Source organism: Schistocerca nitens, chromosome 2, assembly GCF_023898315.1.
Source record: "Schistocerca nitens isolate TAMUIC-IGC-003100 chromosome 2, iqSchNite1.1, whole genome shotgun sequence".
Classification (NCBI taxonomy): domain Eukaryota; kingdom Metazoa; phylum Arthropoda; class Insecta; order Orthoptera; family Acrididae; genus Schistocerca; species Schistocerca nitens.
This window is the reverse complement of record NC_064615.1, coordinates 119,403,037-119,430,469: the sequence shown is the minus strand read 5'-3', so window position 1 is coordinate 119,430,469 and position 27,433 is coordinate 119,403,037. Positions and strand designations below refer to the sequence as shown.

Below are 27,433 nucleotides of genomic sequence, written 5' to 3'. Positions count from 1 at the left end.
TTAAATGGATTCAGGAACACAGTTACCAACTACCTGGTTACCTGTAGTGACAGCCTGTTAACTGCCAGAGAAAAAGAACTGTGAACAAATGCAGTAACTGCTAGCGATAACCAGCAAAAAATATTGCCCTCTGACAACTATTTACATAGTTGCTCTAAATTATGGTAAGTATTTGTACTATCCGCCCAAACTAAATTGACCCACAGAGCGGTGACTCAAGGGAACGATTGTTACACGTGCAATGCCTTTATGGTCATCCTATCAGCCAGTGCTCTGACATTAATTTAATCGTTTGTGCTGCCATCCTCTTCAGGTCTGCATAATTTCCTCTTCCCTTTGTCGTCTATCACCTTGTATCTCCTTCCTCTGAGTCTTCTCCCACAAACCAATCCTTCCAAAGCATCTACTAGCAAGCACTCCCTTCTCAATGAATGTCCCAACCAGTTATTTTTCCTTTCTCTTACAACCTTCGGCAGACATCTTCTCTCACCAACCCTTTCCAATACTCTTTTATTACTCACTCTTTCCATCCAGCTTATTCTGTCCATTCTCCTCCACATCCGCATCTCAAATGCTTCTAACCCTTTTTCATCCTCTTGTCTCAGTGTCCATGTTTCTGCCCCATATAGTGCCACACTCCAGACAAAACATTTGCCAAGCCCTTTCCTTAGTCCTTTATCTAATTTGCCACATAAGTCTCCTCTTACTGTTGAATGCCTCCTTCGCTATGGCAATTCGAGTTTTCACCTCCTAGTGACATCTCAAGTCTTCAGTTATTGTGCTTCTGAGATATTTAAATTCACTTACTTGGCTAATGGTAGATTGTCCTATTTTAATATTGGACAGTCTGCGTCTTGTACTGATGACCATACTCTTTGTTTTTGCTGTGTTTATTTGTGTCCCATATTCCACACAAGCTTCATTCAAATCTTTGAGCATGTTATTCACTGTCCGCTCACTTTCTGCCACTAATACCATGTCATCAGCAAATCTTGTACATTCTATTCTCTTTCCACCAATACATATTCCTCTTTTCCCATCTAAACTTTTCACAATAATCTCTTCAAGGTATACATTAAACAACAGTGGGGAAAGGCAACAACCTGGTCTAACACCTCGACCAATGCTGCTTCCTTCTGACATTTCATTTCCAATCCTTATCCTTACTTTCTGGTATAAATATAGATACTGTATCAGTCGTCTCTCTTTCCAATCTAATCCTTTCCTCTTCAAGATATCCATCAGCTTGTTCCACTGAACTCTGTCAAAAGCCTTTTCTAAATCTATAAAAACAACAAAGATATCTCTACCCTTTTCCATATATCTTTCCCCTATAGTTCTTAGCAGGCCAATAGCATCTCTTGTTCCTTTTCCTCTTCTAAATCCGAACTGCTCCTCTGCAATCCCTCTATCCGGCTTGCCATATAACCTTCTATTCAACACTCTCGGCAAGACTTTAGCTGCATGAGAAATTAGACTGATGGTCCGGTGCTCTTCACATTTTTTAGTATTTCTCTTTTTCTCTATGGGTATCATAACTGTTGCAGCGAAGTCTTCAGGCCATTCCCCTCTGTCATATATCTCGTTACAGAGGTAGACTATTTCTTTTCTTGCCTTGTTTCCCAGACTCTTCAACAGTTCTGTTGGCAAATCATCAATTCCACATGCCTTCCTATTCTTGATCTCCTTAGTGCCTTTTCTACTTCTGCTTCCAAGATGGTAAATCCCTTTCCATCTTCCGGCACATATTGCTCCTCTTCAACCTTAATTTCGCTTTGCATTTCATCCCCTTTATACAGACATTCAATATATTCTTGCCATCTGTTCAAAACCTCCTGTGGTTCTTCTGCTAGAGTACCATCCGCTCTTTCTATTTCCATGTTATTCCTCTTTCTTTTACGTTCAAAAACTATCTCACTAGCCAGTCTATACATCATTTCATACTTTCCCTCTCTCTCCATTTTCTCTATTTCGTCACATTTCTGTTTCATCCTTTTTTCTCTTGCTTCTTCAGTTTCTCTTCTTAATTCATTATTCAGTTTCCTGTACCTCTTTTTGCCTTCTTCAGTTTCTACACTTCTCCACTTTCTGCGCTCTTCCAGTCCGCAGCTCGTGGTCGTGCGGTAGCATTCTCGCTTCCCGCGCCCGGGTTCCCGGGTTCGATTCCCGGTGGGGTCAGGGATTTTCTCTACCTCGTGATGACTGGGTGTTGTGTGATGTCCTTAGGTTAGTTAGGTTTAAGTAGTTCTAAGTTCTAGGGGACTGATGAGCATAGATGTTAAGTCCCATAGTGCTCAGAGCCAGTCTGCGCTCTTCCCTCTTTTTCAACATGTTTTCTGTTATCCATTCTTTCCTGGTGCTTTGGGATACTCTAATTCCTAGTACTTCTTTGTCAGAGTCCACGAGTCCTTCCCTCATTTTTATCCACTTGTCATTAACACTTTCATCAACACTACCTCTTTGCCATTTTTCCATAAATCTGTTCTCCAAATTTGATGTCTTTCCTACCCCTTTGAGTCTTTCTATGTTTAGTCTTTCCTTTGCTTTACCTCTCCAGACTTTTTTCAACTTCACTTTATTTCTCCCATCACTAGGTTGTGGTCTGAATTTATATCCACTCCTGGATAAGCTTCAGCATTCTTCAAACAGTTCCTAAACCTTTTTTGTATCAGGATGTAGTCCAGCTGATATCTTTCCCTATTCAAATTTGATATCCATGTGTAACGTCTCCTTTTGTGGTGTTCAAATAATGTTACCCACTGCTAATGAATTTTCTTTACAGAAACTAATTAGTCGTTCACCTCTCTCATTTCTTATTCCTATGACATGATATGTCTCTCCATGTGAAAGATTCTTCTCAGTGTAGCAATTTTAATGGCCAGTAGTGTAGTTTCTATTTTCAGTTGTGAGGTTTTACTTTACTTCTAGAGCAGGGGCAGGATGGTTCTTGTTGGGACCTCTATTTGTGTTTTCTGGGTCTGAGACCCATGACCACTCTTGTTGAAAAGTCAACACTGGTCCCTTGAAAAGACAACACTGTTGTCCCTATGTTTTTAGATTTGGCCTATCACTTTATGCTGTATGTGTGTTTAGCTTTCTCGCTTTATAGTTTAACCCCTCCAACTGGATCAGTCTACTTTTAGCGGACACCTCTATCTTACACAAGTAACTTTTGAATCGTGTAACTGATGACCTGATTGTTTAGTTCCATAACCCTTCTCAGTCAGTCAATCTGTAAGTAGATGAGATTATGCTAGGCATGGCCTTCACCTAAACACACAAAAAAAAGATCACAGGAAATGGGGGGGGGGGGGGGAGTTGAAAACTTTTGTGGGGATGACACAGTTCCAGGTTGAAATGGAAACAAACTTTTGATTAAGAATGAAACTAAACTTTCATGCACTTTTCAGCAATTGCCAGAAATGTTTTATGGCATCAAAATATTAGAGGACTGAAGTATAATTAACTACTTACCAGTGTTGATAAATTAGTCCTAGAACCTAGTTGACATAATCTCTTACCATGTGATTTCTGGAATAGTTAAGTGTTACAGAATTTAGGTTAGCCTCTCACTTGTACTGAGAAAGTAGTAGTTACAACATTCGTCAGAAACTCTCATAAATTTAAGATCTTTGACACTCACAATTTTGCTTGCATAAAGTTTCATAATACCTGATAATAGGATGCACCAAACACTTGCAGGCAGATTTTTAATCTGCTCATAAATCACCTTTAAGCTTTATTCACTGTTTAACGGCAGAAACAAAGAAATAGCTTTTAATGTAGGTTCTTGACGTTTCATCCAATAAGAATTTATTGCAATCTGTAACATCATTTAACATAATTCCTACTGTAAACTTCTCAATAAGGATATCAGTGGTCATTCTCAACAATTTGCTGATCTGTATAGATAGACATAACGAACAAAATTACAAAACCACCCATCAGTCACCTTATACCATGATATACACTTCCTTTTGTTGAATGTTAATGCTGATCAGAACTATATCTTAGTTTGAAAGTAGTCAGGAAGCCAAAAATTGTTTCAGGGAACTCTTAGATGCATGAACTAGTCATATACATTGCTCACGGCATGAATGACAAATAACACATTAATAAAAGTCCTTGCCTTATTTGAAAAACAGTTTTTACAAAAAAGCTGTGATGGATTACTCAAGGAATAAAGGTATTTTGTAATACAAAAAGAAAACAGATTGTCAGAAACATCTGTGATATTCATTATATAGCTTCTTAAGACATACGTCAAAATATTAAAGTTTGTGATACAGACAGCAAGGCAAATGCATTGTTAGCGAGAGAGTCATGCCAGATAACAAACTACAGGTAGCAAAATAGTGTCGGATCAGTGAAGGATTAGTGGAGATGACTGAACACGTAACTTTCAAACATCGAGCACAGTGCAATTTAACTTTTATATCTTTACTCAGAGGACAAACTGTGCAGCACCTGGGCTTAAGTATTCTTTGTTCAGAAGGTGGTGCATTGTTGCTGTCTTCAATTCCCGCAATTTTAGCAGCTTTCGTCTAACTTGTTTAGGCAGGGAGTGAGTGGCTGCTCTCTTGCACACTACGGGATTTACTAATGACCTTCCGGCATCACATAAAAACATTCTTCAGGAATCCTCTCATTGTTATTATTTGCTTATATGATGAAGACGTTAATGCAAGCAATGTCGGTCATTTGGAAAAATAGGGGCCAGCGTGAACAAAACCAGTTGTCCAGTGTCACATTGCGTCCTGTACCTTCGATAGGCTGTACAAGTCTATTTACTATCTCCTTAGATGAGTTTGATAGTGCAAAGGGGCCTTCTGGCTGTTTCCCAACATAGGTTTCCATCCCCGAAGTACACTGTGTTTTTGCGTCACATAGGGTGAAAATTTTCAAACCATATTTTGCAGGCTTGCTGGATCTACTGTCGGAACCTACATTTGTCTCTAAATGCAACCAGTTGTTCATCCACTGTCGTATATTCAGACACAGTATAATTACTGACACAGTTTGATATGAAAAGTTCAAACACTTCTCTGAACACAGTTAGGCGATAAAGTTCTCTATGCTGTGGTCGGTCTGGAATATCGTTGAAAAAAGAAACAAAAGTGCTGTAATTTCATTTCTGCATGAAATATTGCAATTCCAAAACCGTTTGTGTCCCATAAGTCTTCCAAATTTTGGTGTCCTGCCCTGTAATGCCCAGCCAACATCATCAGACCCAGAAGAGATTAGATTTCTTCCTCATATGTTGGTTTGGCATCATGGTCTTTTGTGAAATTTGATGCAATGTGTTGTAAGTATTTGTGCACAATGTAATTGTTCTAATTATTATGTCATTAATAAATATTGAAAAACAGTCCACAGCAGATTTTGCGATAACTTTCACACCGGGGAGATGAATAACAGGGTCTACACTTCTAGTTCTTACACTACGACTAAGACAACTTTTCATCCATTTTGTAACCTTATCCTTTCCAATTAAAAAACTATGCTTCCTTTCATTATCAGCTACACTTGAGATTCCAGTCCCAGGTTGTCCATCCTCTGTTTCCGTGTCACTGTGATGAGAGACAACTTCACAACTGTCTTTTTCCTCCTCTTTCTCTTCTCCTCCTTCAAAAGTTTCGTCCCCGACCTCTTCCAGAAGCTTTTGCGCTCTTTTTCTCCGTTTTGCAACACTCCATAGCTACTTCAACTGCACAGAGTGACATTACAAGCAGCTGCTACAGAACACAACTGTGCACTTTGTCGCAGCACTGCAACATATTAAGTCACGCGGGGTGCTGACAACACCCCAAGGCACATTGTTGCATGTTTTCTTACAACTTGTGCTTCCATTGTAGATTCTGTTACTCAAAGCTTTCATATTACGTCCTAGAAAGGTACCAAAGAACATGGCGTTATACTCCTATCCATTATGTAATAATCCATCGATAAGGATGACTGGGATGTTCTGAACACCCCACGCGACCGCTTAAGGGTTAAAGACCACCATAAATACTTAAAAATCAGGAAATTCTAATGGGCAGATGGTGTAGGAAGATTCCCCGACAGTTTGCAGCACTGATGCCAGCTTTCAACTGTGAAGTGTTAATGGCTGCAGGTGAAATCAGTAGGGCTGTGACAACACTGAGACATTGCCTTGGAGATGTTAACAAAAAGTGTTAAGCTACTGGTTGAGGTAGGCCTATGAAGGTGCTGTGCTTAGCCCTCTGAAACTTTGAAGGATCAGCTTACACCAACTTGGCTGTAGTTTACATATTGAATCATTTATGTAACAAGTCATTTATCGGTGTAAGGTTTTCAAAGTGTTTGGAATAGGCTAAGTTAAGCCTTTGTTTATGAAAGGAGGTAAAGAAAGAATTACCGTCTAATTTCACTTTTACCAGCATTCACGAAAAAGTTGGAAAAGGTGATATATAATTGGATAACTGTCTTCGTAACCATCTAACTACAAATAATTTAATTAACTTTTCATAACTGGGATTCAGTGACGTGAAATTTCTTGAAAGGCATCATGTTTACGCCAGCTACTGTTAAAGATTTTTTGTTTTAACTGTTGTAATTTCGGCCTTAGGCCATTATCAAGTGCGGATGTTTTGGCTTTAAGCAATGTCTACTTTACACAAGCTGACACATTTATATGCTGTTGTCAATGTATATAACAGCAAATGACGACGACATATAAATGTCAGCTTGTATAAAGTAGACATGGCTTAAAGCCAGTACATCTGCACTTGATACTGGCCTAAGGCCGAAATTGCAATAGTGGAAATGAAGTTTGACAGTCACTGGCGTAAACATGTCTTTCTACAAATAATTTATTATGAGAGCTACAGTTCAGATTTCTGAAAGATTCTGATATTGAAAAAGATACTTACACATATTGCAAGAATTTACTTAATTCATTAAGCAGTCATGTACTGGTATATACAGGGTGTACACAAAGTCCGGGAACACTTTTAGTTATTTATTGCACAAGAACCAAACATTCTACAGATATCGTACATCTCATTTTGCAGAGAAACCCTGAAAGTATACTGCCACAGCAAAGTTTGGCAATTTGGCGATAGTTAGCGCTAGTCGCAAACATGGCGGCTGTGCTACAGAAGGGGACAGCTGTTTCATAAAATGGCCTCATTGATCACCAGATCTCACCCCATGTGACTTTCTATGGAGGTACATTACAGATCTGGTGTATGTACTGCCTGTACCACTTGATGTAGCCTAGCTCTGGGAGAGAACATGGTAAGTGACTGCCACAGTCGACAACGCCATGCTGGTACGGGTATGGCAAGAATTCGATTACCGTATTGACGTCTGCCGAGTTACTCGTGGTTCTCATATCGAATGTTTGTAAAAAAAGAAGAAAAGAAAGATACTTTCAGGAGTTTCTCTTCAAAATGCAATATTGTATGACATCTGTACAATGTTTAGTACTTGCGCAATAAATAATTGAAAGTGTTTACGGACTTTATGTACACTGTGTGTTAGTGGTCTGTTAAATGGATTTGACTGTGTGAATTACATTATCGTTTGAAGTAAATTCGACTATTACAGTGTAATAATAGATGTTACAAAATGGTTCATATTGTATCTGACAGGCAACAGCATCAGTAGGAAAGAGTCTTGTATTAAGCTATCAGGCTATGTGGGAACTAATTAATGAGATTTTGGAGGTTCCTGTCAGTAACATTACCAGGTGCCAAGTTTTTCATTTGCAGATGTTACAAACATGGCATTGAATAGCAAATAAAGTGTAGTCGTATAAAGATCGGTGCATTAAATTTTCATGGGCATTAATAAATGGTTCCTAGCTAAGTCTTTTGTCAGTCAATTTTGGGAGGAAAAAGCACTACATGCCATTTAGAATGTGTAAGTGGTTTCCCACCAGTATATGTCTAAACTGATGACTGATGGAAGTCGTGGGCAGTGTTAAATTCTTGGGATTACAGCTTGATAATAAATTCAACTAGGTGGAACACACTACAGAACTGCTGAAGCACAATGTCATATATGGGATTATTATTATTATTGTATGTTTTTTTTTTTTTTTTTTTTTTCCCCCCCAAACAGCCCAGTTCAGGAACTCGGTACTAGAAATAAGAATACTCTTCACAAAGATTGTCACTTTGGTCCAAAAAGGTGTTCATTATTCAGGAACACACATTTCCAAGCCAGCCGCCATAAGTTTTAACTACCAATAATGTTCAGTTTGAGGAGCCTAAAAGATTTATTGGTGGCACACTACTGCTACTACGCCATTGATGAATTTTAGTTGAAAGAATTTGGGGGTGTTCGGGGGGGGGGGGGGGTGTCACTAATAACATTAAATAATGTGAATATTAGTGCAGTCTGACTTTAGTACAATTTAGTACAAATTTAGTGCGCAGTAATGTGGTAATTTTAAGTAAGTGTTATAAAATGGTTCTCCTATTCAGTATTTATTACCTCATAATGAAATTTCTTAAAAAAAATAAATAAATTCTCATTTCACGGGGGTATCTGTGGAAGATACATTAGCTTGCTTGTATGTAAATACTCAGTATGTGTTCTTGCTTAGATATAGTCTACTTCCTTAAGGCTCTTCACTAGGAATTGTTGGAACAAAAAGTATATCTGATCTAATCCAAGTGATCATTGTGCTGTTAGCTCCTTGGGCAGCTGATGGTGCTGTGGTGTGTCACAGGGAACACAGTTGATACAGCCTCCTTTCAAATAATTATGTACATAGACTGTGTCTCAATGCAGTAGTTATTGTTGGTTTTGTTGGGCATAATGAAGACAACATTGTCAATATAGCAGTTGTTACACATGAACTAACTTGAAAATCAGTGCTAATGTAAATGTATGCCCCAAAAGTTATGGCAAAAGCAGGCACAGAATTATGATAATAGTAAGTGCTGCACATGAGATACAACTTTTTAGTGTTATGAATTAATCCATCTCCTTCCCTTCCAACATGTGCATTGTTATAGACTGTGGACAGTTCCTTCACCATAATTCATTGTTACAGGTGATTCTGTTCTTTTGATTGACTAGATACTATTTTAATACACAAAAAGTGATTTTTTGCAATGGATTGTAATTAACTATACTCCGGAATTGTCATATATTAAATTAAATTCTTGAAGAGGTTGACAGGACTAAGAGATAAACAATATGGGTTTAGACCAGGAACGTACAGTCAGTCTAACATTCTCATGTAACACAACTCATAGACTCTGAGAATTGGTAAGAATTTAGTAGTGGTGGTATTCACGGATATTGAGAAAGTGTAAGACGGTGCGAAAAGGAGAAAAATCCACAAACCGTCCAAAGAGAGGGGAATTGGAAGGGTGACTACGAGAACTAAAAGTGTACTGAAGAGAGTGAGTTCTATAAAAATGGGGCTGAAGGGGAAGGGGTTGGGCAACAGGCCATTTGAGCAGAAAAATTGACAGAACCTACTGCTTCTACTTTTCATTACCATTAAGGGTGAGATAGTAACAGGGGTGGGCAGTGCAAATATTTAAAAATATAAAAGCAGTGGAATTTGCAAATGATTTGATGATGGGGAATGGAAGAGAGGTTCAGAGAGAGCCTAAATGCGTAGGAGAGAATGGTGGAATATTATGAACTGAAATTCAATGCAAAGAAGTGTGAAGTGATTGTGGTGAGGAGTAGGAGAGTAGCAATGGATATAAATATTAGAGGGCAAGTATAAAGTGTAAAGTTTGAAATACCTGAGGAGAACAGTAGAACATAGTGGAAGGAATCACAAGGATATTAATACAAAGGGAAGGCAAGCCCTAGGTTTCCTGCAGTGTGTAGGGAAGCCTGGTCTGCAGTAAGAATCTGTACCAAAAATGTATTATGGTCAATTACTCACATGTGCACCAGAAACGTGATTAATGGAGAAAAGGCAGGTGAACAGGATACAGGCTTGAGAGATGAAACTTCAAAAAAGCAGAATAGTGCTTTCTGGAATGGAAACATTGAGAGAGATAAAGAAAAGTTCATGCAAGAGACCACAGAAAAGTAAAGATAAAGATGTTATGGACATTTTAAAACAGTTTTGGCAGGATACTGAGGCTGGCCTACGAAATGACAGGAGGTGGCAAGACTAGAGGAAGACGGAAACAGTGATCATTTAACTGAAGGAATATGTGATGAAGAGAGAAGATTGGGACAAAGTGGAAAGAAAAATGTTGGGAGGACAGGAAAAGGCAGGGGGAGACCTATGTCCTAGACAGACCCAGCCATAGTCTGGAAGCTTGACTATGATCATCATCAAAACTTGTTTGAAATAGTTGTTTGTAACTGAAATATCTGTATGTTGCACATTTTGTTTTGTCAAACAGTAACGAAAGTAGTTTCAAAGAATTGACACTAATGTTACATTTTTATTTTTTACAGATGTTGCTGCACCACCACCACAGCCTCCCCCAAGCACACCATCCCCAAGCCCAAATACCACTACTCCAAACCCCAACACAACTACTAGTACTACCACTACCACTACACTGGCCCCAAATGCGACAACTACTACCACTGTAGCTCCAACTACTACTACTACGACAGTAGCTCCAAACACAACCACGACCAGCACAACTACTGTAGCTCCAAACACAACCACGACCAGCACAACTACTGTAGCTCCAAACACAACTACTGTTGGCCCTGTCACGACACCAAGCCCAAATACTACTACTCCTGCACCTGCCCCTTCACCAACGCCAATGCCTCAACCTGCTGCAGGTTCATGGTCAGTAAGAAATAACACATCAAATGTAACTTGTGTTATTGTCAATATGGCAATAAGGATTAATGTTACATACAGTAAAGCAGACAATAAGGTAAGATATTTTAGTTTCTCATGCAAGCACATATAACTTGGTCAGTTTTATGTGGATTTAACAGAGCTCAGTGGCTTCCAAACAAAATGTAATTGGTTTTATGGCTAATATTAAAGCACCTTCTCATACATTTGGTGTCTGTTCTTCTGAAGGTGTCAGAAAGAAAACACTTTTTGGGTGATTAAGCAGCTGTATATACAGAATGAAAGACTTTCAGATATCAGCTGTTTATGGGCACTGAATTAAATTTGTGCTGGACTGGGACTCGAATTCACATCCCTGCCTCCCTAGAACAGTTGCCAGTAAAGTTCAAATCAAGCTACCAGTATCTAGTGAGTCAGTTTGAAATTTACCTTGCAGGATATATGACATACTTAGTTCTCCACAGCAGTAATGATTTATCTTCACTAAGCCATATGTGGTAACCCTAAATGCTGTATATTCCTCTAGGGGCAATTTACCATTCTGCAATTTTAAACTTCTACATTTGTCCAACCAAGTAATGAACTTATCCAGGAAATTATACCACATATTCCTTACTTTGTTAGTCAGAAGTTTCTGAATTTTTTTACTGTGGGTTCAGATGCAAGCTAATGACAGGTAGTAATCAATTCATGCTAAGCAATAAAATATGTTAAGGCTTTGCCAAAAAGACTGTTTTGTTTCTTACAATTTTCAGGAAACTGTAGAGCACTTGCATTTGGTTTAACACTTGACAGAGCATAACATCATTCATTTAAAGGGTAAAAGCAGTTTACTTATCTGGAGGTTAGTGACAGGGTGCGAGCAATGTATTTTAAGCAATATTACAAAAATGTTGTGGAATTGTGGTCATTAAGAATTAGATTTTTGATTCTTACAAGGGAACCTCCCCATCGCACCCCCCTCAAATTTAGTTATAAGTTGGCACAGTGGATAGGCCTCAGAAAACTGAACACAGATCAATCGAGAAAACAGGAAGAAGTTGTGTGGAACTATGAAAAAATAAGCAAAATATACAAACTGAGTAGTACATGCGCAAGATGTGCAACATCAAGGGCAATCTGAATTCAGGAGCCCCATGATTAGCGTGAGCAGCTGTGGAACGAGAGGGCCTAGATTAAATCCCTCCCTAGAGCGAAAAGTTTACTTTCTTTATTTTCGCAAAGTTATGATCTGCCCATTCGTTCATTGACGTCCCTTTTCACTGTAATAAGTTTAGTGTCTGTTTTGCGATCGCACTGCAAAACCGTGCGATTATTATTGAACTCGCGAGCTATATTTGCTGGATTCATATTGCCCACAGAATACATCTCACGTATTTAATGCAGTCTCGTCCAAAGTAGCGAACAGTAAACTGCCAGCCAGGGAGTCTCGTTAGCAGGAATACTCTCTCTTCCGTGCGCTGTAGTCGACTGCGATGGGGAGGTTCCCTTGTTAGTACTTTGAAGACACTGTACAGCACTTGCATTTGATTTTACACAAAACACATTTCATCAATGAGTAAAACATTTTGTGTTGGGGACTTCAGGAGTTCCGTAGGAGGTAGCAATAAAATACAGATTAAAGATATTACATTTTAAAAAAGTTTATTTCAAATTGTGGCATAGTGTTAAGTTTCCTCTTCTTAGAACTTTGGAGAGACTGTACAATAGTTTCATCATTTTTCTTTTTACAAAATTATTTAGTACTGTATTTACAGTGGTCCATATAATTTTCTTCACATTTCTGATACAGTGTACTGAGGACAAGAACTTTCACACAATAGATCAGCAGCCATATTTTCCAAATTAGTTCAGCTGCTACTGCTCTTTGATTCAGCAGCTTCAGGAATGATGATGCTGCCAACAACTTTTGGAGAGTCAAGTAACTGTACATAACTACTGTCACAGGAAATTCATGTGGGAATTTCAAACTTCCTCTGTCCAATTGTGTAATAAAATTAAACTGTTTCTCAGTTGTCATTGACCTATCCAGTATCAAATCTGTGCAGTCACTGCACTGAAGTTTCCTAATCAATGAGTGGCAACAGAAACCAGCAGTCTAAGTTAAAACTGGCAGTTCAGATTCAACATTTTTTAAATCATCTTCACTGATATTTACATTAAAGGTATATTAACTATCATTTACACTGCTCTCAGTACTTTCATCACAACTATTCCCCCTGCGGGTCCAGGGGTTAGAATAGGCCAGAGGTATTCCTGCCTGTCGTAAGAGGCAACTAAAAGGAGTCCCTCCCCCTTAAGGGGGTAGTTAGCGCCTGCATCTGGAGACGGACGGTTCCACGACTTCTCTTTGTGGTCATTTTGGTTTTTCACTTATTCTTGTTGCTTCCTTTCTTTGCTTGGTTCCTTTCTTTGTCCTTCTCCCTCTCACTGTCTTCCTTACTTTTTCCCTTGCCTCCTCCTCCTTGCCTCCTCCTCCTTGTCCCCCTCTGGTCTCTGCCTCGGCATTTGAGACAGTCTGTCCATTCTCTCCCTTCTCCTTTTCTCCTTTTCTTCTTCTTTCCTCCCTGTGCGTGCCTGAAGGCCGACCCACACATTCGCATGCGTAGCCAGTGACGGGGTAATGTGTAATTCCCTGCCCTGGGTAGACAAGTAAGGCATGTACGTACCCCCTGGTATAGGCCAGGCCCGGGGAGGGGTGATTGCCTGAGCTGACACCTTCCGACCATGCCGATTGGTCCCTCCGTCTGTTTCTCGGGAGGTGTGACCTGAGGTGTAAACATTCACCTAAGGCGGGAGTGCCCTCTGAGAGGGTCCCCACAAGGAAGGAGCGTGCCATCAGAGACGCTGGCAATCATGGGGGATTCCTCCAATATGGATATCTCTTCTTCTTCTCTCTAGACTTCTGCCCAAAAACCGAAACTCGACCATCCACCAGGGACAAAAGTACTACCGCCTGCCCCAAAGTTCCTCGTAATTTCTCGATCTGAGGACGGAAAGGATTTTTCATCTGTCAACCCTTTAGTTATTCAGAAGGGCGTAGATGCCGTAGCCGGATCTTTCAAGTCTTGTACCAGGATGCGTAACGGTACCTTGTTACTAGAAACTGAGAGCACCTTTCAGGCACAAAAACTGCTTCGGGCCACACTCCTGTACACGTTCCCTGTCCGGGTGGAGGCTCACCGCACTTTGAATTCGTCGCGTGGTGTGGTATATACTACATCACTCGACGGATTGACTGATGAGATTCAGTCTTTCCTCGCTGAGCAGGGTGTGACGGCTGTCCATAGGGTCATGAAAAAGGTAAACAATGACCTTGTACTGACCCGGACACTTTTCTTGACCTTTGATAGTGTTCAGCTGCCGTCGCACATCAAAGTGGGCTCCGAGGTTATTTCTGTTCGCCCCTATGTCCTGACACCTACGCGCTGCTACCAGTGTCAGCGTTTTAATCACACTCGCCGGGGTTTACGTCTTGCGATCGGAGCGTTTTATACTAGTCCCGTCGAGAGTCTTCATGCCGAAGCCGGTAAATTGCCACTAACCTACCGGCGCGATACACTGCTTTGTCGGTATGCCTGTCGGCTGTTGTCAATGCCCGGCCACCCGTCTTATCATTCCTTTTTTGACGACTCTCTTGACCGTCAATACGGGTTGTATGTCTCTGCCCTGCTACCCCCTGGAGTCCGCTTTCGTCGCCTCCTTCAGCACCTTGATTTTTCACTCCCTGCAACCTTTCGAGTGGGCGAGAGCCAAACGCCACCTTGGCTCCAGGCACAGGTTCGCATTCACCTTGACCTCAGCTCGCTCCCAAAGGAGGTTACCCCCGGTTCGGTATACCGCTCCTGTTTTGTCGAACTTCGTTCGAAGGTCATTAATATGACCTTCATTTATACAGATGGCTCTAAGACCAATGACGGTGTCGGGTGTTCTTTTATTGTCGGGGCACACAGTTTCAAATACCGGCTCCATGGCCATTGTTCGGTCTTCACAGCTGAGCTATTTGCCCTCTACCAGGCTGTTCTTTACATCTGCCGCCACCGACATTCTGCTTATGTCATCTGCTCCGATTCCCTGAGCGCCATCCAGAGCCTCAGTGATACGTATCCGGTCCTCCGGTTACCTTTATGTGGGTTCCTGGCCATGTCGGTATCCCTGGGAACGAAGCTGCCGATGCCGTGGGCAAGGCTGCGGTCCTCCAGCCTCGGACAGCTTCTTTGTCCCTTCATCAGATTGTAGCAGGGTCATTTGTCAGCGCATTTTATTGCTGTGGCATGCCGATTGGGCTGCACTTACGGACAACAAGCTTTGGGCCTTGAAACCTCTTCCCGCAGCTTGGATTACCTCTTCACGCCCTTCCCGGCGGGAGGAGGTCGTTTTGGCCCGGTTACGAATTGGACACTGCCGGTTCAGCCATCGCCATCTGCTGACGGCTGCACCGGTGTCGTTCTGCTCATGTGGGCAATTGCTGACGGTATGCCACATTTTAACGTCCTGTCCAACTTTTACTAAACTGCGCGTTGATCTTGGCCTGCCATGTACTCTGGATGCCATTTTAGCGGATGATCCCGGAGCAGCTGCTCGCATTCTTCGTTTTATCAACTTGACAAATCTGTCTAAGGACATTTGATTATGCCGTTTTTTTAATCCTATGCCTGTCTGTCTTTTATAGTATTGTCCCTTTTCATCGCTGTTTTAACCTTGTGCCTCGCGGTGCATTCCTAATTTAGTCTGGGCGCTAATGACCTTTGTAGTTGTGCGCCCTAAAACCACAAAAAAAACGCAACTATGCATCTCTACAATTCTCAGCTTCTCTTGTGGGTGAACATATAGTTCTAAAATATCTACATATGGTTTGATGTGGATCTCATCTAGCATAAAGGTAACAAACAGTTCATGTGGTTCCAAACCTGAAACTTCATCTTTCAAATGACTTTAAAAATTTGGATTACTTGGGTTCACCTTTATATTACAACTAAGCTTCCTTAATGTGTTTGGATGTGGTAGAATGAAAAAACCAGATGATTGCAAAAACTTGTAAGCATGTGGAGAAATTGTAAACAATACAGAACAAAGAATCAAATATCTGGATCAGATTTATGGTGTGCCTTGGATTGAAGACATAATGCACATTGTGACCTCAAGAATGAAACAATTTTCCTCTTACCTTCTTTCACTGGTAATGTGGAAGTGTGCTGGCAACTATCTCAACACCATTTACATACAATTTAACACGGAGGTTTCTACAAACTGTTAAATACACAATATCATGTGGAGTTTTCTCAAAGTTAAGGTAGAGGAACAATATACAGTCTTCTTTCACAACTTTACTCCACTGTTGATTTAATGTAACATTCTCACGTTGTTTGTTTGTTTGTTTGTTTGTTTTTTTTTCCCCCAAAAATTCACTATGATCTTGAAAACTGTCATTTTCCCTTTGTGCAAAAGGTATTTCTGTACTTTCAGATATAGCTTTACTTAAGGCATCTGCTTCTAGCTGTTGTCTTCTTTGACTTGGGGCTCTCGTTGAACATCTTGTCTTGAGCTTAAATAACTGGGACAGTTTGGGAGGAAACATGGCACTGCATTTTCTTTCAGTCTTGGTTTTTCTAGAGGCAATGCCAACGTTCTCCCTGTTTTCCAGTCAACTGCTGTGCTTTGAAGAATCAGGTCACTCTGACTGAAGTATTCTTGACAAACCTGGAAAGGAAATGAAAAGAAAATTGTTTCATAATAATTTCGAAATTAATTAATTGTTCTTAGGATATAAAGATTTCACATTAGTAAAAGTATGCCGCACATCTTTGACACAATGTGAGATAAGTACTTAACACTACCTTAAAATGTTTTGTTGTTAGTAATGCAGAAATGCTACTCATCAAACAAAAAAACATTATGGCAAGGGCATTTGGTAGCCTGACTTGTATTTATAACTGCTAGCCTAAATCAAATAAACTGCTTACATTGTTATCTATAGTTTTACGTTAACTTACACACTTTACAGTAAATACATACTGAAACATTCTAAATTGGAACAATAAAAATAGTTTAAACAGTGGAGTCTTCGTAGTTGTAATTTATTCTTACGAAATTAGCTTTGGTTTTTTGTTAATAATGTGACTTGTTACTACTTACCACTGAATGTTCAGAGGGAGTGAAGTTCTGCCGTCGAATAGCATGTGTCCACTTCTTCCTCAGTTCAGTGTCCTTTGGAAATCTGAACACAATCTTTTTCCCAGTCCAGTAGTTGCCAGCACAGCCTGGTACACAGCACTTATTCACCATAGTGTAACAGACAAGTACTTTGCGGTGGTGAAAGAGATGTATCAAAATAAGAACAGTTTCTGCAACTCACCGCTCGACACTTGAAAGCAATCCACTCACAGCAATATACTACAGCCATATTGGGCCGCTTGTCGTGACGTCACGATGACGTAGCAACCCCTGTTGGTTGGCCTTGTTTTCTCGGAGGTTTCGATTCAACTGAGTCATGCTAGCATTTCTACGAGTGAGAGCCTCTGCACTGGAGTTACCATTTCGCTGTCAAGGGTGTGTGTGTGTGTGTGTGTGTGTGTGTGTGTGTGTGTGTGTGTGTGTGTGTGTGGGGGGGGGGGGGGGGGGGTTTTTCTGTGCTGCAGCCGTTTGTTTTACATGTTTGCGAGGTAGATACGTAACAAGGTATTTGTGGTGCAGGGGGAAGGGGCGGGAGGCACTAGGTGCTACATCGGATGTGCTGATATCATTTGACATCCGTCCTACCTCTCTGACCTGGTTCGAGCCTCATTCACTTGTTTGTGTGTTACAGCAGCATTGTTGAGTACACATTTGCAGAATACACTGGCATGATCCTTCTGAATGGCAAAGCTCATGGTAATGGAAGAGCTTCTTGTTGCCTTTCTGAAGGTTGTTCTCAACAATTTCTTTCTGTTGCATATCCTTTTCCCCACAGTTATGCGGTGGCTTCAAGAAAGGGTACTTCCACTTTCAGCAGGTGTAACTGTGGTACTCCTAGATGCTGCACAGTGGAGTTGGAAAAGGCCATACATAATCACGTTGGAGAGGATCCATCAATGAGTACACAACCTATTCCTTTAGCTATTAATGAATGGAATTGTAAAACAGTGATGTACTCTGTCACGCCTAATCAATTACTTGTAAAAGTGATCATGTTAGCAACGTGTTTGCAAATGGTTGTAGCACAGAAATGTAAGTTTCTGGACATGGGTTGCAATTCAAAATATTACCTACTCACTCCCCTCTACAAGTCCTAGAAGTTTGTAATGGGAGTTTTTGAACACCCTATATAAATATGTACACATATGCACGTCGACGATGAAATTATATCCGTGCGGATGCATTTGTGTGTTCGAAATGTTGTGGGACTAAGCTGAATAGCTGCTAGCAAATAATGGATGATAGATGGAGAACACTAAATTTATAGTGTGTGGCATGTGGGAATTTGGGCTAGATGGGAGGTGTTCTTGAATGGCAAAGGTGGTTAAGTGAACTGTTGTGGAGCATCCATTTTAGTCCCAGTCTGGAACAAGTTTTCACATGTTGCTGTTGCATCTAATGCAGTGCACATATGCAGCTGAGATAGGAGCATTTTTTCACATTTGTTAGGGTACTAGTTTGTAATGACAGATTATAAAATTCACTGGAACAGATAAGCTGAAAAGTGTTAGAAAAGTTGATGTGCAATTTCTCATTGCTTTCATACAATTGTAAAGTACTACTATGTAAAATTCATACAGTAGTATTAGTGGTGATAACACATACTTAAACTTGATTGTATAAGACATCTTCATTCTGTATTAAGAGTTCAAAAGGTATCTAGAAAATAAACTTGAAGTGAAAAAGCTTTTGCCCAATCTCATTTGGCATAAACTTACTCACCTCTAAATAGCTCACCAGTGTCTTCAAACTAATAAACAGTGCCAACTTTGTAAGCCTAAGAGTTGAATAGGTTACATTTGTGGTAACCTAACTACATAATGAACATTTTTTCTGTTTCCTACTTACTATACCTTGCAAATTTAGTATCCAGTGCATAGCTGAAGTGTTCCTTTAACGTCTGTCAGAAGCGATTTTACAAATACTTTTAAGATTCACACAAAATGAATATTCAGTGTCAATGTTGTTTTTTGTATTTTTGTTTTATTGTGTTCTTATTTGTACTGCCATGACAAATATTTTTACAACACACATTCTGTTTCAGACTGGTTTTGCAGTGCTGAATATCCCAAAAGATGCATTTGGCAATGGAACTTGTGGCAATGAGACACAAACATTGCGGCTTGAATGGATGCATCAGAAAGATAATAAAAGTTACAGTAACATGCTGGAAATGGTCTTTGAGAAAAACGAAACGGAAAAGAAATTTGTGGTTCACAATATTAATTTAACACTTTCAGTTAATCCAGACGACTTCCCTAACGCAACTCAAAGTAAGTGAAAAGTACAGCAGTTTGATATCAGTTTTCATTATGTACCATGCAGTATGTGCAGTGAATGTATAGACTGCTGTTTGCAGACTTCAGATGTATTGGAAGTGTGGTGGATGTGTAAAAGTTCATAGTTCGTGATGTCAAATTTACAATTGAATTGTTGTCTCGGGAGTCTACAGTGTAAGCTGTTCAAACACTACCCTGAGGGAATAGAAAGTTCCTGGCACTTCTCTGAAAGGCTACTACTTGTCAGTGTATTGTATTGACTTCATTTGTTGCTGCTATGCTTCCATGATATTTCAAGCTCCAGACTTTTCTCTGCTGTTCTCCCCTCCCCCATCAGCATGAGGTTTGGCTTGTCCTTCACTTGTCCTGGTCACAATAATGATCTTTCTTCCTCATGTTAAATTTAATAGGCCATTAACTTGTGACCATCTCCAACTCTTTCTGCCTTGCTATGAATTGGTCATCCACATCAGTCGCAAAAAAAGTAAATATGACATTTAAAAGAATGTGCAATCTTAGGTATGTTTCATGCAATCTGTTAGCTCATCTCCTATTTAGCATGGATTTTACTGTAGAGGTAAACATTGTTCATTGTCAATTGCATGTTTTATGCCAAGTTGCTTAACTTGATCCCTTGTAATCCTTTGAATTTTTGGAATGCTTTTTGCCCAGGACAGAATGGTGTCACCTGTCTGTAGGTCTTAAATTCTTCCCTGTTACCTTTATTGAAGACAGGTACAATTATGCCTCTCTTGCAATTTTCTAGGATCGTCATCTGCTTCCAGACTACCCTCATCTCGTGGTATAGCCACCGCTTCCCTGTAACTCAAACTGAATTTAGCATTTCTACTGATATCCCTCTACCTATTATGCCTGTCCTTTCATACTACACAGTGCTGATAACTGTGTCTGCCTGAATAAAATCCTTTCCAGTTTTTCCCCTCAGCTACCCAATTTTGATACAAAATGTGTCTGAATTGCTGTCATCAAATGTACTTCATCTTTTACATTTCCATTTACATCCTGAACAGTAGTGTTTTTATTTAGTAGTTTCCTTTTACTTTTATCTTCTTAGCTTGGGTCTTGACAGAACTCGACTATTTTATCTAGTATACAACTGTGAAACCATACTGTACTGGGTAGGCTGTTCCCACTGTGCTCCATAGGGCACAGCTGCCTACAGACAAGTGCAGGTAATATACACTTCCAACCACATGGCCCTATTGCACCATGTTCATGCCTTGGTTTGACATGTCTGTGACCTATTTGACTACCCCTAATTGTGTGCACTCAGGTAGCTGAGGTCTGACTGCATGCAAGCTGTTTACCAACCTATGCCTGGAGGCACCTGGCTGCATCTGCACAGGCATTTCAGTTATAACAACCTGCCCTAAGTGCTCCTGGGTCATTCCACGTCAAGTGGGCTAAGGGTCCCCACTCGACCCTCTCCAATTTTGATGAAATTTTTACAGGACGTACATATAGACCTTGCATGAAGAAGTGTCTTAAAAGGAGGATATAAGATGAACATCAACAAAAGCAAAACAATGATAATGGAATGTAGTCGAATTAAGTCGGGTGATGCTGAGGGAATTAGATTAGTTAATGAGACACTTAAAGTAGTAAAGGAGTATTGCTATTTGGGGAACAAAATAACTGATGATTGTCGAAGTAGAGAAGATACAAAATGTAGACTGGCAATGGCAAGGAAAGTGTTTCTGAAGAGAAATTTGTTAACATAGAGTATAGATTTAAGTGTCAGGAAGTCTCTTCTGAAAGTAATTGTATGGAGTATAGCCATGTATGGAAGTGAAACATGAACGATAAATAGTGTGGACAAGAAGAAAATAGAAGCTTTTGAAATGTGGTGCTACAGAAGAATGCTGAAGATTAGATGGTTAGATCACATAACTAATGAGGAGGTATTGAATAGAATTGGGGAGAAAAGGAGTTTGTGGTACAACTTAACTAGAAGAAGGGATTGGTTGGTAGGACATGTTATGAGGCATCAAGGGATCACAAATTTAGCATTGGAGGGCAGTGTGGAGGGTAAAAATAGTAGAGGGAGACCAAGAGATGAATACATTAAACAGATTCAGAAGGGTGTAAGTTGCAGTAGGTACTGGGAGATAAAGAAGCTTGCACAGGATAGAGTAGCATGGAGAGCTGCATCAAACCAGTCTCGGGACTGACGACGACGATGACGACGTATAGACCTTACATGAAGCATTGCCAAATTACAGCTTCGTGAGTAGTGTGGTGGGGCCACTAGCCACCTTTTTGTAAAGGCTTGTTTTTTGACATTGTAACTGAAACGAATAAATGATCAATTTTGTTTTACCATTATTCAGGATCTGAGACCTGTTGTGCTGAAACTTTGTGATCCTGTTCAACCTTTTGGGTACAATAGCTTAGCTGTAAAACAAAAGGTCAAACTATGGTAAATTCATCATAGTGTGCTATCAAAGTGGCACATAAATCTTGTCGTACCAGATTTTGACTATACTTTATTGCCTTGTATCTGCTGAAAGAATAACTTTCTGAAGCTGATACTTTATCTGCAACCTGTCAGCATGTAATAAAGCTCTGTGTGTGGCATCCAGATTGCTCAAATAATAACTGAGTTATCTGAGCACACCTTGTCTGATCTGAAAGTAGTTTTTATTTTGGAGGCAGACCAGTTTAGTGTCAACAACGGAGTTTGGTAATATGTTTTAACAATATCTGAAGCCCACTGTTGTGTGTTGTGTAGTGAAGTGTGTTCAGGTGTGTGTGTGTGTGTGTGTGTGTGTGTGTGTGTGTGTGTGTGTGTGTGTGTTAAATGATGTAAAGTGTGTTGTCATTACTGGATAAACATCTTTTTTTCAGTAAGTAAAATTTTATTCGAAGTATGGGGTGACTCTAGAAATGTTCATCAGGTTATTTAATTTTTTTCTGTTGTATTCTCAAGGAAGTTCCATTATCTATGGTTGTTTTAATATTTTTCAGTAGGAAATATACACCACTTCTACTTTATCTAATATTGAAACAAATGGCAATTGGAAGCATACATTTAATTGGATTGCAATGGATATCAACGAAGTTTCAATACCATGTGTCATTGGCCTTGCAGATAATTCTGCATGTCATCTGAAAACCTACACACATCAAGAAGGCTTCATTCCAATCAATGAATTTTCAGTAGAGCAACAGGAATTCATAAACCAAAGAAGTAAGATATGTCTTACTGAAAATACACAAATATGCTTTCATCACAAAGCAATACTTGTGGACAAATATTACTTTCTACAGATATCTTGTTGTAATCCTTTCGGTGCAAAGAACCATTCTGTTAAAAAGGGTTTACGGATTGTCATTGTGGAAACGGCAAAAGAAGTGCAAGCTGTGACTAAGAGCAATGTGAAACCAGTCAGATCATCTGTCCAGCTTGCAGAAAACAATTTTTAACAAAGAAAGCAGAAAAATCAGCCAACTTCAAACCAGTCAGAAGATGAAGCATATCCAGAAGTATCAATCGATTCAAGTCTAACTGCTTTTGGGGTCTCCCCTCTAAAATTTCTGAGTATCAAAAAAAGTGTGGAAGGTTACGCAAAAGGAAAAATAAGCGAAGCTCAAGAGGCAATTGCGAATAACATTGTAGCTGCTGTTGCTGCTGCTGCTGGGAGGATTTGCTCAAAAAGATCTTCAAACACCTAGTACAAGCAATACATGTCCTGATTGTGAAGATTATAAGCAGCTGATTAAAGAATTGAAAGATAAGGTGCAATTGTCAAGACAGCCTGAAAAAATTGCAGATACTGACATTAGTACCATAAAGCTGGACTATAAAAGAGACAAAGTGAGAATTTGGTGTTTTAGAGAGGATGGTAAAAGCAGCAAGGAAGTTACAGGCAGAAAATGGTGTATTAGCCCTGCCAAAGAGCAAGTGTGGCAAGAAGATTCCAGATGCCATAAAAGAAGAGTGATAACATTTTTTCAGAATGAAGAATTTAATTGAATTTGTCCAGGTAAAAAAAGACAGTATCAATTAGAATAGAAGGGAAGAAAGTTTTGATGCAGACATCTTCTTATGAATAATTTGAAATAAATGTTTGCTGCATATGGACTTCAGCATGGGTCTGAAATTGGATTTTCCAAATTTTGCGCATTGAGGGCAAAATGGTGCATCACTGTGGGTGCTGAAGGAACCCTCTGTCTGCGTTTGCGCTTTACATCAAAATGCGAAACTGATGCTTGCAAGCACTCCAATTGAAGAAGATTGTAAAAGTCTGATTGCTAAAACAATGTCTGATTTGGTATCCAAAGACTGCATGCTTCATCGCTGTGAAGTCTGGCTGGGAAAAGAACTACTGGAACAGATTTTAGAAAGTAGTTTTGAAGACAGTGATCCAGATGATACCATTGAGTTCAAACAGTAGGTGCACACTGATATACATTAGAAACCAAGCAGATGACCACAGAGGATTTAATGAAGTTCTGATTTCAAAAATTGTCAAACTTTCCACTCATTATGTTGCAAAGCGCCAGAGCAAGACCTAAAATGCATAAAAGAAAGCTGTAAGCAAACTGAACTGATCATATTAAGACTTTTCTGAAAATTATTCCTTCATTGTCCAGGATGCAGCTGAAGGGCTTCACTGGAATAATAGCCAAGCAACTTTACACCCTTTTGTTGTGTACTTCAGAAATAACTTCGACATCAGCAGCATCAGCTACTGTATAATAAGCGACAGCCTGAAACATGATGCAATCACTGTGCATGCTTTTATAGTGAAATTAATACGTCTAAAGCGTCTCCTTGGAAAAATCACATACATTTACTACTTCAGTGATGGGTTGGCAGTGTAGTACAAAAACTTCAAAAATTTTCTGAATCTCTGCCACCATCAAAATGATGATCAGCTAAATGGAACATTTTTGCTACAAGCCATGGAAAATCTCCATGTGATACAATTGGAGGAACTGTAAAGTGCCGGGCAGCAAGAGTGAGCCTTCAGAGACCAACTAAAGACCAGATTTTGACACCAACTGATTTGTTTAAATACTGTGCAAAGAATATCAGAGGAATCCATTTTTGTTTCAAAAGAAGGAATTGAAACATTAAAAACTGAGCAGGAAGCAAGGTTCAAAAATGGCTGCACAATATCAGGAACAAGAGAGAATCACCATTTTGTGCCATTAAATGAAAAGCAAGTTTGTATTAGAAGTGTGTCCAATGACCCAATTTTTTGTGGCAAATGTTGACCAAAGTCGAGCAACAGTTTCATTCAGAAAAATTACAGCATTACAACTAGGCCAATACATTGTCTGTATATATGATAGAAAATGGTGGATTGGTAATGTGTCTGAAGTTTCAGAAGAAGAAAATGTTTGTTTCATGCATCCCAATGGACCTGCACATTCATTCTATTGGCCAGCTAGGCAGGATGCTTGTTAGATTCCAAACCAACATATTATTTCTGTCATTCCAGCTCCATCACAAAGAAGAATCGGCAGACATTATAACTTGTTAGAATCAACTGTAATTGCTATTAGTAACAAATTTCAGCAAATGAGTTAATAAGAACTGAAATATTTGGCTTGGGAACCATAAAGTGTAAGACTAGTACATGTATTTATAAATGTAAGTTAATTTGGTATGAGAAGATTTATGGGCCACTTTGATAGCACACTGATGAATTTACCATAGTTTGACCTTTTGTTTTACAGCTAAGCTATTCTACCCAAAAAGTTGAACAGGATCACAGATTCAGCAAGACAGGTCTCTCAGATCCTGAACAATGGTAAAACAAAACGGCTCATTAAAAAAATGAGCCTTTATGAAAAGGTAATTTGGCAGTGCTTCATGTAAGGTCTATATGTAGATCCTGTAAAAATTTCATCAAAATTGGAGATGGTTGAGTGGGGAGCTTGTCCAAATTTGTGACTTGACATGGGATGACCCTCCTGTCCTGTTCTTAAACCAAGGTGTTTACTCCAACTTCTAATATTGTCAGTTTATCCACAAAATTATACAGCAGTTTATGCAAATGTTGGTGTAAACTGCTCCTATTCCTTCTCCAATGTTTTGTTACCTGCAGGTCATTAAGTTCATTAATATTTGTCATATTCCCACTTCTCCTCCCCACCCCTCCTTCCATTTTTCTCAACACCATTTAAATAATCCATTGGTCACAGGCCTTGCAGATCACATGCTGCTTCCACAAACTGCCTCCATTGCTTTGTTCTGTGCTCTGTTCCTTCAGGTGTTCAATCTCCAGGCGGCTGTATGTATGCAGGCAGAAGTTAAAAGTTAGACATGTTGGGGGGGATGAAACACTGTTATTTGTACTTCGAACACACTAATATTGGGTTTGAATCAACCTAAACTTGACATAAAATCAGACACTTTTGAAATTACTTGTGACAGAATACATAAATTCTGAAATTTGAATCTTTTTTTTAGGTGAACACAAAACATATTGTGTGAGAACGTAGAATATTATATTAGAAGCAGTAAGCCTTCAGTTATCGTAATTTGATTGAAATACTCTATTCTTTTATAGGTGTTACAAACTTGACCTTTTTCCACAATCACAACTTGTTTGCGACAAGTTTGACGAGGTCCTATAGGTGTATGAAGTCTCAGGAAGTTGATTTGTTTAAGAAGAACAGCAATGAAACAGTGGGAGTGTTGACTGTTAGTAAAGTGCAGTTGGAAGCATTTCATGAAACCAACTCAACAGATTTTGGTGCAAGTAAGTAGGGATTTTTGGTTGTACGCATACAGCTTATGATTCTCCTTCATTTACTACTTCAATTTTAGTTTGATCTGCTGTTTGCTGCACAATGTTAATCTTTCCTTTCTTTTACAGTTGAAGACTGTGAGAGGTCAACTGATATAGTACCTATAACAGTCGGGTGCGCACTTGTTGGTCTGGTTGCAGTTGTTTTGATTGGATACTTAGTTGGTCGACGTAGGTCTCAAGCACGTGGATACTTGAGTATGTGAAAGTATTGGAACTGAGACAAGTAGCTGCCTATCCAAAACAAATAATAGCACATGACGTAAAACCAGAACAACATAATTTCACAAGGCAGCTTGATCATCATCTCGTCATAGTTGCCAGTATATATTGTGCTATACAGTGACTTGAAAACAAAAGTTACAGTGGTTATATTTTTGATGTAGCTGAGTACTCTTCAAAGAAATTTTAAGTTCCTTTTTATTCCAGTTTCACACTTGATGTACGTTTAGTATTGTTAGAGTAATGTTATTTAAAAGTTTCCTTGAAGCCACTGTACTGTTTTTACCATGGCTTTACTTTGCAGCCTTAGAGTATGGAAATAAGATCGATAACAATTAAGCTCTTGGTTGTAGGTGTTATCATGAACAGAATTCCTGAAGGCATATTTTATCTATTAATGAACTGACATTAGTATCTTCAACAAATGTCTACATCATTCCATGCTATTTTGAGTTTGGTCCACTTAAATTCTGCTGATAAACTGTGTATTATGTGATCTTAAAAAAACATAAACCTAATGTCAAAACTATGAGCTTGGTAATGTGAAGCTTGTACCCCATGAGATGCCAGCTGCATATTTTATACTTTATTTGAAACAAATTACTCATTTCTCAGTTGATATACCAACCCTCTGAAGATATCTGTACAGAACCAGTTTGAACCCTTCGTAAAATGTAACTTTCTAGTTGCGTAAGATTTAGTAGTGTGAATGTGATACGATCTGAAGTGGAAGATATTTGCTTATTGAGACTGAAAGTTATATATTATCTTTGTTGATTCCTTGCACTGTTATTGTATGTGACGATTTTGTATAGTGTCTCTAAAAATAAAGACTTTCATGGGGATTTTATAGTCCTTCCATTTAATATTGTATTTTCAGAACTATTAAGCTTTCCAAATTTTGAGAAATAAAATGTGAAATTTTGTGTGGCTAGGGCCTCCTGTCAGGTAGACTGGTCACCTGGTGCAAGTTGTCTCAGGTGATTTGACTTCAGTGACTTGCTTGTTGATAAGTGTGATATGATGGGGAAGAAAACACTACATGCAGTCTCCAAACGGAGAAAATCTCCAGCCCAGCAGGGGATTGAATCCAGGCCCCACAAATGGCATTCCGCCGTGCTGACCACTCAGCTGTGGAGACAGAGTTAAGGACTTGCGAGATATTATCCTACTTGTCCCAATAAACCAACTAATACTTA

General features: G+C 39.4%; 1 protein-coding gene across 1 annotated transcript in view; it reads left to right on the top strand.

The window, feature by feature from the left end:
* Positions 1–27,100, top strand: part of LOC126235801 (lysosome-associated membrane glycoprotein 1-like) — a 42,176-nt gene extending 15,076 nt beyond the window's left edge. Inside the window, exons 2-5 of the mRNA XM_049944621.1 lie at positions 10,411–10,850; positions 18,993–19,221; positions 25,773–25,964; positions 26,082–27,100. Of these exons, the coding sequence (XP_049800578.1) occupies positions 10,411–10,850; positions 18,993–19,221; positions 25,773–25,964; positions 26,082–26,218 (998 nt within the window). The 3' untranslated portion in view covers positions 26,219–27,100. The remainder of the gene's footprint in view (positions 1–10,410; positions 10,851–18,992; positions 19,222–25,772; positions 25,965–26,081) is intronic.
* Positions 27,101–27,433: the final 333 nt, after the last annotated feature.